The sequence below is a fragment of the Carassius auratus genome, linkage group LG44F, assembly GCF_003368295.1.
Source record: "Carassius auratus strain Wakin linkage group LG44F, ASM336829v1, whole genome shotgun sequence".
Lineage (NCBI taxonomy): Eukaryota > Metazoa > Chordata > Actinopteri > Cypriniformes > Cyprinidae > Carassius > Carassius auratus.
The window spans coordinates 4,694,673-4,708,930 of NC_039298.1; the positions used below are offsets into that span (position 1 = coordinate 4,694,673).

Below are 14,258 nucleotides of genomic sequence, written 5' to 3' on the forward strand. Positions count from 1 at the left end.
TTCTATCTATCTATCTATCTATCTATCTATCTATCTATCTATCTATCTATCTATCTATCTATCTATCTATCTATCTATCTATCTATCTATCTATCTATCTATCTATCTATCTATCTACATCCATCCATCCATCCATCCATCCATCCATCCATCTATCTATCTGTCTGATCAAATTATCATCACTGATAGGACCTTCTCAGGAATGGGTTTTGATTGCATTCATACGTTGAGAAGTGTATTGGGGTTAAGCCAAGAAAATGTCAAATAAATGTAAAAAAATAATAATAATTATATATATATATATATATATATATATATATATATATATATATATATATATATATATATATATATATATATATAGTTAATTATAAGAGGCATTACCTCTGCCCTTGAACTGTTGACAGCTGGCTGACTCTAATCTGACTCTAACTAACTATAATGACACTTCTCAATGTGTCAGTATTATAAGTACATATACGTATATTGTTTATGTATACAGTAAAAACTACATTTATTCAGACACCTTGAACATTTCACACATTATCACAGTTTATTTGCTATAGTTTAGATAATGGTAATAAAAGATGACAAGAACTCAGAGTTAACCTGTCAGAACAAATTCATCTTGATAATATCAGATAGCACTTACGCAAAAAATGGTCAGGTCTATTGTCAGAATAATTTTTATCAAATTTACTGGTAGTCTACTTTATGAGGAATTTTTGGTTATAATATGTCAGTTTTTCAAAATTATATATTGATTGTTGCATTAAAAAAAAAAGCACACTGGTCCCCTGTTAGATGGTGAAGTGTGACGCCTGATCGGCTGACCTTACATTTAACAATAATTCACATTCTCACTATCTGTGCATGCAATGGCAATGTTGATGATAACAATAAAATACCAGTTCTTGACATTCAACATACACTGTTAAAAAATTTTGGTGTAAAAAATATAAAAATAAACTTTTTTTAGCATTAGAGTGAAATAATAATGCTAATAATTCAGACACTATTTTGCCTCACTGTAATGTGGTCCTCCTGGATGTTTGAGAATATGAATGTTTTAAGAGTTTAGAAGAGTTTAGGAGTTTAAAAGACTGGTTTGTGTTCAATCTCCTCTCAGAGCCTCAGAGTCTCTCTGGAACAGCAGGCATTCAGACAATAGAGGAGTGTGAACGACGTGTGTGAATTTGCCCTTACAGTTCCTGCCCCGGCCTACAGGGGCGCTGCTGAGAATGAGTTTAAACACACACACACGTCCAGGTCCCCACTTGGTCAAAATTAAAAAAACTTCACCAGGGGCTTTTTCAGTTGATTTTAGCATGATTTAAGGCATGTCTAACAGGGGACCTGAAAAATGTCCCCTCTTAGCTCAGAGGTCCCCTGTTGGTGAGTGTGTAACGACACCATGGTCCCCTGTTGGATAGGTAGACAAGTACACACACACACACACACACACACACACACACTGAAGCACGCGTGGTGTTTTCAGCTCTTCACTATATTAACACATGATGTATGCTACACATGTGCACTCCAGCGCTATGAGAGGATTTCACCATTTCATTTGATAAAACTATCGTCATTCATTCGTATCGTAGACACAGACTGACAGAAACGCCAATGTCTTTATAACAACCTGTCAAAATAAAATTTCGGTATAAAGAAATTCAAACAGAAATATAGTACTATTGCACAGAAGAGTATGCTATACTTCAATTATTAGCATACTTGATATGCTATACTTCCTATTAGCTAATAATAATAGTTAATTAAAAAACACAGAAACTCTGGTTACAACCCACCAAAAGAAAAGTTTGGTCTAACTCAAAGAAATTATGTAAGAATTTGCTCAGTAAAATATAGTTAAAAAAAGATATACTAAAACATTATTTTAAAGGAATATCACACAAGTTTTCATAGAAGTTTTAATTTAAACTTGCCAAAACAATAACACCATATTTTTCAGAAACAATTTCTAAAAGTACATTTGTATTTGTGCCTATAATGTTTATTTATTTATTATTATTGTCAGCTAATAAAAGCTATGCTTCAGGACCATATTCATATAACATCTAAGGCTAAATGTAGCTCTTGACTGGTTGAGTTAGATGATGATTAACACTAAACTGTAGAAAATCAGTTGAGTCTCCCCAGCTGGAAATGGCTGTTAAAATCTTGTGTTTCTTATAATAAATTGACATATTGATCACACTGAATCTTTTATAATGCTCTTAATTAAGACATTGATTGCATGAGATTAAGTTTGTAAATGATAGCCTGTGTCCTTTTGTAGTGTGCACATATATTTATCATCAAACTGTGATAACTGTGATTTAATTCAGTATATACACGTCTGCCATGTGCTGCCACCCCTCAAAAATTCCTGCCCCCTTCTCGCCACCCCATCAATATTTTTCTAGATCCGCCCTGAGCCTCCCATCAAAAAATAAATAAATAAAAAACCACAACTTGACCCCAGAGAACTAGTTAATTATAGACCAATCTCGAATCTCCCTTTTCTGTCCAAGATACTAGAAAAGGTGGTATCCTCACAATTATATTCCTTCTTAGAGAAAAATGGTATATGTGAGGATTTCCAGTCAGGATTTAGACCGTATCATAGTACTGAGACTGCTCTCCTTAGAGTTACAAATGATCTGCTCTTATCATCTGTGCTGATGATACTCAGCTCTATATTTCTTCACGGCTCTATATTTCTTTACTTTGCAAATAAATGCACAGACACTATTTAACTGAACAGGGATGACATCACTGAATTCAATGATGAACTGCCTTTAACTATCATTTTGCATTATTGACACACTGTTTTCCTAATGAATGTTGTTCAGTTGCTTTGACGCAATGTATTTTGTTTAAAGCGCTATATAAATAAAGGTGACTTGACTTGATACTTTGGTGCATTCCTACATACACTTTCAACCTGTTTAACAAATTATGGTCAGTCTTGGACCCCCATAGGAATCACTTGATCTTGAGAGATAAGTTGTGCAATGATAAGATGCATCTCACCATTCAACCATGAGCGGCAACTTCTCTTCAACTGAGCGTCTGGAGTCAATCTCTATAGGGTAGTAAGTGTCCAGAAGACGCTTCAGCTGCAGAAAAACAATCCTCAAAAATGACTGACAAAAAGACTGTCCTGGTCATCAAAAAGAAAGCTTTACAAAGCTTAGTTAAGGTAATATAATTATGGTCTATGAAACCCGCACACAGAATAAACAGTGTTTGTGATAAAAACAACATTTATGCAAATTAGGCACTGCAAAAAGAACAGAAATAAAACAGATTAGCTATCTGTTAGATCTGTAGTTTTCACAAGAAGAGGTAACAGAAAAATAACACATTGCTCAAATACTCAAAGTTAGTTGAAAATCTGTGAATTTTACATCAAAAACAGTTGCACAAAGTCAACACTAAATCCAAGCTCAAAATATTAATTATGGGAAACATCTGCTTTCTCACCTCGGCTTTGCACTCTTCACTGATCAGTTTGCTATTGTCCATAATATCTGAAAACATATCATTTATAACTCATTTAACAACACAAGAACAACCCACACAAAAGAACATCTTTTTAAGAATGGTTTATTTCCTGAAGATTATTTACAGCTTACACTGTTCAATAGCATTAATGTTAAACTTGATTTACATATACAGTGTTAACAGAAAGCAACTCTCACAACCTTCAGTGATAGTTCACCCAAAAATGAAAATTACCCGTGATTTCATCCCAGGTGTATATTAGTTTATTCTTTTCAAAATCAACTAAACAACAATTCAGCATTCACATTGAATGCATTTTTTAAAATGTTTTAATTTTTCAAACAGCTGGACTGAGAACCACAGAGAGAACATCTGACCAAAGACATCGGACTCAATATTTATTGATGTAAAGGCGATGGAGATGTTTGTACTTACTATGGCAGGTAGGACAGCGTTTGCCGTTGTAAGAGAACCTGGTGAGAGTCATATCAAAATCTGAGATTACCTACAACATAAACAACAAACATTCGTCAAATACAAATGTCATGACATGAGAGGACCCAAGCTTTGTACTCAACAGAAAACACACAGGAACATGAAGATGTAGCATGTTCATACAGACCAACACCATACGTTTAGTATTCACAGTATTTTAAACAAGTCATATATTACACCATTTATTTTCATATTTTATTACATTCTTTGATAAGGTTTCAACACAAAGGTCTACGTAGCAGCGTAACTTGTGTGATATCCCCGCAGTCAGGTCCAGGCATGTACAGCAGTGGCGTAGCCACCTAAAAATAGATGCAGAATTATATTTTATAGTTTCAATAAAAAATGTTTACTAAACTTTGGCTATTGTTGTTCACTTAGAATATATATATATATATATATATTTTTTGTTCGCGGCTCGGTTGATTCAGATCGGCACTTCGGAGCCTGTTCGCGACTCGGTTGATTCAGATCGGCACTTCGGAACCTGTTCGCGACTCGGTTGATTCAGATCGGCACTTCGGAGCGTGTTCGCGACTCGGTTGATTCAGATCGGCACTTCGGAGCATGTTCGCGACTCGGTTGATTCAGATCAGAACTTCGGAGTATGTTCGCGACTCGGTTGATTCAGATCGGGACTTCGGAGTCTGTTCGCGACTCGGTTGATTCAGATCGGCACTTCGGAGCGTGTTCGCGACTCGGTTGATTCAGATCGGCACTTCGGAGCATGTTCGCGACTCGGTTGATTCAGATCAGAACTTCTGAGTATGTTCGCGACTCGGTTGATTCAGATCGGGACTTCGGAGTCTGTTCGCGACTCGGTTGATTCAGATCGGCACTTCGGAGCATGTTCGCAACTCGGTTGATTCAGATCGGGACTTCGGAGCATGTTCGCAACTGGGTTGATTCAGAACGGCACTTCGGAGCATGTTCGCAACTCGGTTGATTCAGATCGGCACTTCGGAGCATGTTCGCAACTCGGTTGATTCAGATCGGCACTTTGGAGCATGTTCGCGACTCTGTTGATTCAGATCTGCACTTCGGAGCCTATTCGCGACTCGGTTGATTCAGATCGGAACTTCGGAGTATGTTCGCGACTCGGTTGATTCAGATCGGAACTTCGGAGTATGTTCGCGACTCAGTTGATTCAGATCGGCACTTTGGAGCCTGTTCGCGACTCGGTTACATGCCTCCCACAAATTGAGACTGTGTCACGCATAATCAATGCTTGCTCAAAAAAAGTTGGTCGCTATATCTGGAGTCACCAACCCGTCGATCGCGGTCGACAAGTGGAAGCATTTTAAGTCGATCGCGAAGATTTTTCAAAATCTGAGAAAAAAAGGTGCAAGCCTCCGGTGCGAGTTTGGAGGTGCGATCCTCCGCTGACTTTGCGCGCACCTCCCGAAACAGACGAGACATTTATACTAACTTGACACAACTGTTTTAGACTGAAAACCAGACCATACAACGGATTTAGACGCGGGTGCCGGTGTGATGAGATGTACTAATATCCGTCTGCTCGGGCATTATTGTTTTAGGCCTGTAATTGATTGATTATTGAGGTGATAGGGATGGCGCGGTTCGCTGAAAAAAAAAAAAAAAAAACGTTCGGTTCACCACACACGGTTCGGCACGCGTTTCAACTTAAATTTGACAAAGCATCTGTAATATCATCTGTAATATGGCTTGCTATAAATGGCACGTAAAAAAAAACAGGGTTCAGCTAATAAATGTTTCTGTTGATGCATGCGCATTCTGGCTTCCCAGACATTACAACAACATGAAAAAAAAGATCTATATGGAGCAACTACAATTCATTTTAATAATATAATTATATATTATAATTTATTTAAAGTGAATAAATTGTAATAAAAAAAATGAAATAGCTAAAGTTCAAAATTATCATATTTGGAAGAAAATTATTACATTCAACAATTAACTACATTTTGACACGACTTGCAAATTAACACTAGGAGTATGGTGGGACGGAAGCAGTGTGACAAAAATACTATCCCATAATTTTGCACAGTAATCTGACAATAAATGTGGCACACCCAGATTTTCATATGCACACCCAGAGTCTCTTTTCTGGCTACACTACTGATGTACAGAAATGTTACTTTATTTGCGTGGCGGTCTGGGGGGCCAAATAATTTGAGAAAAGCGTGAACCGCAGGTTGGAAAAGAAGAATCCCTAATCCACACACCACCACAGTATTATCAACCAGCACATACACCTCCATAACATGAGCATGATTCAACACTCGTCCAGTAACACAGCACTCACCTGTCACTTCTAAATAAAGTCTGTGCGTCTCTCATTCCACACATTACTCATATAAAAAAATAAACATGGCCAAATAACTTCTTGTGCTCGGTGCCAGCTGTTAGCCACTCATAGTTGCAATCTTTGAATTGGGGCACAAAACCTGTGTTAGCAAACTAAGTTTAAGTACTTTATCCTTCAGTAATTCCACTTCCAGATCTGGTGTAGAGGCACCGGCGACAGCGGCTTGGAAATGTTCAACTAAACGATGGACGCAGTGTTGCCAAACTGGACTACTTTAACAATGTTCCTGCGGGATGTTTTTCATGTCTGCTGGTTGACGCGACCTCAGTGACGTGATATTTATCCCCTGAAATGTGAATTTTCCCAGGGGAACCCACCAAAAATGTGTATTTTACTCCTGGAACATGATTTTAATGGGGGGGGGGGCCTTGAAGTGAGATTGGGTGGTCGCTGGACCCAGAGGGCGTGCTGTCATGGAACGTGTAAATCTGATTGGCTGATGATTCTGTCACTAATGCTCGTCAGATTCAAGGTCTCTGAACTAAAGGGAAGCACTATCTGTAGTGCTGGCCGCAGACTTTATGTAGGATATTCCAGTTCAACCTAAACAAAACTAATCATAGGCCATTTTGTGGACATTACACAAATGCAAATGATACCTAAATAATAATAATAATATTTTTTTTCTGTAGGGCAGGCAGAGAAGGCGCACCACTGAATAGAAGGCCATCAGATGAAGCAGCTCAATGCGAGAGCCAATGCATGTGAAATAAAACATCACGACTGAGTGAAGGAAATAGTGGATGATGAGCACAGAATGGTAACAAAACTCTGACAAAAAAGACATTTACAGTCGCACACAGGTGTAGTAATCTTAGTGTGCAAAATCTACTACAAGGATGTTTTAGATAATTAAATATGTATTTTTTTAGCTTACAGATCTCAGTTTAAATGATTCAGTTTGTTTTTACAATTATATTATAAACTTAATAAATAATTGATCTCAAAAAGGGGATTTGTGAGCAATATTTGCTTTACTTCTTCATATTATATTATATTATAATAAAGAATGTAACTGTCGTGCGTGAAAAAAAAAAACCTTGAGGGAACATTGCCTAACATCATTCCAAACCTGATTATCTGACACGTGTTCCTGTGGCTCAGTGGTGGAGCATTGCATCCGAAAGGTTGCGGGTTCGATTCCCAGGAAACACATTTTAGGAAAAAAAAAAACTTGAATGCACTGTAAGTCGCTTTGGATAAAAGTGTTTGCTAAATGCATAAATGTAAATGGTCATATTTCAAGAGTTCATATTTTGAAATTAATTTAATTAGTCATATTGCCGTCTAGTGGCTGTTCAGTTCATGTAAACAGCAGTCAATGGACATGGGTTCATATACAGTCCTCCATTCTGTTTTTCTTTTACGCTTTTCCTGAGACACTGTTATGTATCTCATATAAGTACAACAGTTCATAATTTGTACTTCAAGTACACTTCTATTCAAATGAATGTAGAAGAGTTATTTTATGAAGAGAAATGCCTAGCTGCTTGCCTGCAAATTATATCTAATTTGTGATCAGTGTAAACGGCTTTTATGCATGTTTTTATGTATTTATGGAAAAGGATAAAAAAAAAGTCTGAATTTCCTTTAAATTAAAATAAAGAAAAGCCATGCCCTGAAACATTAAATACATTTAATGGAGACCCATTTCTGAATTTAACTTGATGTCTCACTTTGCAGAGAAGCACATCGTGACTGAATAAGGCCCTAACCCAGCAAAACAGATGGGGATTTTATGGACATTATGAAGACTGTATATTAGAGTATAATGAATGTGGTTGGCTTGTGTTCTTCTGCTTGTTGTCTTCACACCGTGATAACTCTCTGTCTGTGAGGACACATTACCTGAAGTGTGCTAGCTCCAGCGCTCCTCATGGATGTCAACATCTGCTCCACTCTCTCGCGGTCCTTCATTCTCACTGAACTCTTCGATAACTCGGGAATCTGTGCATACATACAATATATGAGGTTTTACTGTGTTTTACAAGTCTACAATACAGACTCAAGCTGTTTCGGTGTTGACAAAAGGATAAATGCATTCACATGTTTCATTTTCTACACTGGACTTGAGGTAAATATAGTTTTATTTCTGTCTTCTGAAACAGCCCGTTACTGTATCTCGGAGGGCGAATCGTTAGGATTTAACTGTCAGATTGGGAACAAATTCAGACCTTTCTGCAAACCCGTTTACAGATGAGATCAAAAGTGTGATTTATTCGCGAAAATGATAGTAACTTAGTTTCTTCTCCTACAGTGTCAGCTACTCGTGACTGATACAAACTGTAACAGTAATGCTGTAATAACTTACCATGTTGAGACCTTTTATACAGTCTATAATTAAGACCAGAAGTTAACTTGATTATAAATTTAAAAAGCCAGATAAAACGAGAAGGGTCTGGCTGCAGACCATGGGCGAGTGGAGCTCCACTCTCAAACCGGAAATACGTCACCTCCACTTGAAAACATCAAGATGGCGTCGCCGGGAGTACTTCAAACTTAAACTCAGGTAATTTTATCTCTGCATCGCTAAAATGGTGAACTGACGCTGTTGTAACGCGCAGTGTAAGAAAAACGCACAGGGCTTACGTGAAATTAGTAACATAAGAATACTAAACACTATGGATTTATAGATTTATATCGCGAGCAATGTTGATGTCTGGCCACTGATCATATATCACCACATATAGTAATTTATAGATCAATGTTTCTGTCCAATGTGTTTTTTTATTAAGTTATCAAGTTCAATTACAAACCTTTACCCCACATTTCAACAACTGAACACATATTATTAGTGTCGATACAGCCAAATAGAAAGAAAAAAGATGGAAAAAATAACAAATAACAATAATCACACCATAAGATAAAACAGAATAAATAACGGAAAGAAAAAGAAAGATGTCTTAGGGTCTTATTCTAACAACAAAAACAAGTTCAAAGCATACAAGAGTTTCTGGGCGTTCCTGTCAATCCTGTAATGAAGAGACTTTGCAAATATCTTTAGTTCATTCTTCCATCCGCTGAAGAGAGGTTTAACCTTTAAAAACATACTTATCTTACTTATCTACTTATCTATGAATCTAGTATTTGCACAAAGCAATTAAGTTATTTATCAAAAAGTCTAGGATCTTTTCCTTCAACAATACTCCAACCTTAACTGAGATCACAGTCAAAGGGTGTATTGATATGTTTGAAATGAAGCCAGTTTTGAAATTCCAGCCAAAAAGTCTGTACAGATTCACATTTCAAAAACATATGATCAACAGTTTCATTATCTTTCTCACAGAACCCGCATGAATTGTTCTCCCAATTAAATCTTTCTTGTAGGAAGTGATTAGATGGATAAATGTCCTTTAGAATTTTAAATGTTACTTCTTTGGCTTTAGGAAGAACTGGATAAGTAAAATAAAGCTTCCTTATTTTCTTTGCCTCTTCTTCAATAAATTCTTGAAGAACATACTTTCTTTTCAGTTGACTGGGGAAGTACAGTTTGGATAATACATTTCTGATAAACTTATTTGTTAATTGTTTGCTCTTTAAATTTTTACCTTCAGTACATGATGGATAGCATAGGTGTAACTTAGTTTTTGGTGGCTTGTGGTAAAATAACGTAGTGGATAATGAAAGGACACGATCGTTTTGTATGTGTATTCCTTTAGCATTTGTTGTATAATTTTAAAAAGGTCATATGAGGTGGTTGTTTTCATATTTAATTTTTCATTCACCTCCAGGGATAGGATTGGCATGGAAGATGCAGCACTCTTTACATTTTAAATGTATGTTGCCACCTTAGAAGTCAAGGTCTTTTTACATGTGACATTAACATATTTATTTTCTCTATTTTGTTGTTCTGTTATTCTATTGTTTTACTTTTTTTGTTTCAGATCAAATGTATATCAAGTGTTATCCATCCTCATAACACCTCCACAAATAGAGAGTGGAACTTCTGAGCACCATCACCTTGTCTGCTATGGGACTGTCATAGGAGAATGATGCAGTACTTTTCTGTGTTGAATTTACCTAACGTCAGCACACAGACATAGTATTGTTCCAGTTTTGCTGTGCTCATGTCTTCTTTGTGTCCCCAGCCCAGCAATCAGATGCATCAGAACAACAAAGCACAACTGTGGTGGCCCAGGCACCTTCAGCAACAAGTAAATTGCTTTAACATTAATGATAATTAAATGTCAGTATTGTAATTAAACTTGACCCATCTGACGTAATTGTTCATGCCAGAGATTTAACAACACTGTCAGTCAGGAGCATATTTAACAGGAGGCACACTTCAGCTGGCTTGATGGTGACTTCAGTAAGTGTGGTTGACCCTCTTGTTTTGTGGCTATAATAATTAGACTAAGTAATCTCACTCTCTTCCATTTCCTTAACATTACCCTTTTTTTGTTGATACTGAACCGGTGCAGTGAAGAAATTTAAAGAGACACTATCTAAAGTACAGAAAGCCGTACATAATCTCTAGGTGCAGTCGCCTACAGTGCAGCCAGCTTCACAAAGACTGTGGGGCTGGTCACCAGGAAAATGGGCAACAGGGAGTGCTTTTGGGGTTTTACTCCTCAGATGACCACCCTGGCTACTGTAGCTGGGATTGCTTCACAGACAATGGAGGTCTTGAAGAGTAAAGTGTGCGTGCATGTGAACACATTGTGTTATTACAGTAACAATTATGGTCACTTGCAGTTCATGTGTTTTCAATGTAGTGTAAGATGTGTTAATTATTATTATTACTCAAAAACCATTAAAACTTCTAAATTGTGGAAGTTATTCTTCATTATTTTACTGTGGTTATTTTGTATATGTTGTTATTTTGATTAAAATACAAAATTCAACACACATAATTCTGGTTGAGGTATTATTTAAATAATTTATTTAATATTTCATTTATTTGTCACTGCTAAATATTAAAAACATAAGGTTAACTTTCTAAAATGTATGGAATATTACATTGGCAGTTGTACACTGGTAAAACAAACATGAACAAATTGATGTCTGTAGTGCAAATTGCTGGGGGGGGGGGGTAAAAAATCTTGTCATAAACCGTAAAAGATTAGTATATATATATATATATATTTTTTTTTTTTTTTTTTTCTACTAGGTAAAAGTAACAAAGATAAAAGTACAGAACATATTAACATTACGTACAAAGTGGTGACATAACTGGCAAAGCACCCTTTATACGTGTATATAACAAGTAATACAAAACGAAAGTTTGGTGGTAGTGACATATTTTCCCTCTTAAATGGAGCTCCACTCGCCCCCATGGAGGCGACGTAATTCTACGTAAAGTGTTACCCGGACCAACATGGCGGCCGCGTCATTAGTGGAGGCGACGTAATTCTACGTAAAGTGTTACCCGGACCAACATGGCGGCCGCGTCATTAGTGGAGGCGACGTAATTCTACGGAAAGTGTGGCCCGGTCCAACATGGCGGCGGCGTCCCTAGTGGAGGTGACGTATTTCCGCTCTTGAGTGGAGCTCCACTCGCCCATATGTCTGCAGCCAGACCCTCTTGGATAAAACACAATATCCAAAATGACTAGGAACCATAGACAGTAAAAGAACATCCACTCTTCCTCGTCTTTAATTTTGGCGGTTTGCAAACGAACTAAGAAAGAGGTGCTTCACCGCCACCTGCTGGACTGGAGTGTGAACAAAACTTATACAGTACAGACCAAAAGTTTGCAAACATTACTATTTTTAATGTTTTTGAAAGAAGTTTCTTCTGCTCATTAAGCCTGCATTTATTTGATCAAAAATACAGAGAAATTTGTGATATATTATTACAATTTAAAATAATTGTTTTTAAATGTATTCTACTTTAAATTATCATTTATTTCTGTGATGCAAAGTTGAATTTTTAGGATCATTATCACATGATCCTTTAGAAATCATTCTAATATGATGATTCATTATCAAAGTTGGAAACAGTTCTGCTGCTTAATATTTTTTTCAGAACATGTGATACTTTTTTAGGATACTTTGATGAATAAAAAGTAAAAAAAATATAAAAAAGAAAAGAAGCTATCTTTTTAAAATATAAATATTTTGTAATAACAATATACACTACTGGTCAGTAATTTTTTATTCTTTCTTTTTTTAAAATAAAATCAATACTTTTATTCAGCAAGGATGTGTTAAATTGATAAAAAGTGACAGTAAATAAAATATATGATTAGAATATATATTGTTAGAAATGTTTTTTATTTTGAATAAATGCAGTTCTTTTTACCCTTTTATTGATCAAATATATCAGCAGAACTGTTTCCAACACTCATAATAAATCAGAATATTAGAATGATTTCTAAATGATCATGTGATCGACTGATGTTACATGTGACACTGAAGGCTGGAGTAATGATGCTGAAAATTCAGCTTTGCATCACAGGAATAAATTATTTTTTTAAGTATATTCAAATAGAAAACTATTATTTTAAGGTTTAATAATATTTCACAATATTGCTGTTTTTTCTGTATTTTTGCTCAAATAAATGCAGGCTTGATGAGCAGAAGAAACTTCTTTCAAAAACATTAAAAATAGTAATGTTTTCAAATTTTTGGTCTGTACTGTACATATATATATATATATATATATATATATATGTGTATATATATATATATATATATATATATATATATATATATATATATATATATATATAAGCAATTAAATTTTATAATCTAATTAATTACATGATGTGGTTATTAATTCATCTAAATAATCGCACTTCAAATTTGGAGAAATTACTCTGAAAATATTAAAGTCAGTGTAGTGCAAAGAATCAAACAGAGATCACAAAAAGTAGGTTTTGTTTGATGAATGTATTACATTATTATCGGTCTGTGCAGCGCTGCTTCAAAGCCAACACATATGTCCATGGTCCATTGTGCAAAATGGTTCAAAGCGTGGATTAAGAGATGAAAAGCGCTGTGGGTTCCCTTTTAATGAACTGTTGTATAAGATGAGTAACACATTTGCACTCATGTGATATTGCACTGACCCTACAGCTCGTGTGATGTTTCTTAACTGTGTGATGTAAATATGAGACACAACCTCAAACAGGAGGATTTTGCCCCACATCTAGAATCTTATGGATGTTCTCTCCGTAATGCAGTAAGCTGTTTCCCTGCCTCATATTAGTCATCAATCCACTGTATCCTCAAATGTGTTAATAATTCTAACGCATTATTTTTCTCCATAATGTATTAATCCAATTAACTCGTTAAATTACCAGTGAAATTATAAAGACCCAATACTACTCTAAGATCTTCATATATTGTTAGGAGACCTGTCTTTTTCTGATATAAAATTAACTGTACATACTGTATGTTTCCCTTTTTCCTGTCCCAAGTATATTTTCATATGCATGACATTCTATTATTAAATGTTTTACTGATTCAGGTTGGTTACAATGTGCACATAAACCATCTGTGTGTTTAGCAGTTAAACTCAGAGTCTTATTGACCTCTGTGTGTCCTTTTCTGAGACGTGCAATGACTGTTTCCCCCATTTCTCTTCCTACACAAAACTTTGCTTTGAATATTATAAAACTGTCTTCCTGTATCTTTAATATCCCAGTATTCCTGCCATAGGTTTTCTATGTGTATCTTTATTATAGTCTTGGCTTCAGTTTTACTTAACCTAGATCTATTGTTTGAGATTTGAGAGATAGTTTTGCTAAAAGATCTACCTCTTCATTTCCTTTCAGATGTGCAGGAACCTAGATAAATTATACATTCATAGCTTTATTATGTCATCTAGGGATTAGATAATATATTTAATTTAAAATGTCATGTCTACATGATTTCCCGGATCCAATACTCATAAACTATCAGATGCTAATACTACATTATTTTTATATCTTTGTTCTATCCACTGTAAACCTCA

The 14,258-nt window shown here is 35.7% G+C and overlaps 1 protein-coding gene and 1 long non-coding RNA gene across 3 annotated transcripts in view; one reads left to right on the forward strand and one right to left on the reverse strand.

The window, feature by feature from the left end:
- The window catches only part of LOC113068360 (cytosolic 5'-nucleotidase 3-like), a 36,701-nt gene extending 24,760 nt beyond the window's left edge, over positions 1-11,941 (reverse strand). The window contains exons 1-6 of the mRNA XM_026241086.1: positions 11,894-11,941; positions 8,670-8,747; positions 8,207-8,305; positions 3,949-4,018; positions 3,493-3,539; positions 3,040-3,125 (exon numbers count right to left, since the gene is read on the reverse strand). Coding sequence (XP_026096871.1) covers positions 3,040-3,125; positions 3,493-3,539; positions 3,949-4,018; positions 8,207-8,305; positions 8,670-8,672 — 305 coding nt within the window. The 5' untranslated portion in view covers positions 8,673-8,747; positions 11,894-11,941. The remainder of the gene's footprint in view (positions 1-3,039; positions 3,126-3,492; positions 3,540-3,948; positions 4,019-8,206; positions 8,306-8,669; positions 8,748-11,893) is intronic.
- LOC113068361 (uncharacterized) lies at positions 8,675-11,144 on the forward strand. 2 transcript variants are annotated; one of them, XR_003279527.1, is made up of 3 exons: positions 8,675-8,867; positions 10,243-10,667; positions 10,780-11,144. It is a non-coding gene; the product is annotated as an uncharacterized LOC113068361 (long non-coding RNA). The 2 variants fall into 2 exon arrangements; XR_003279526.1 differs by having other exon boundaries at positions 10,243-11,144.
- Positions 11,942-14,258: the final 2,317 nt, after the last annotated feature.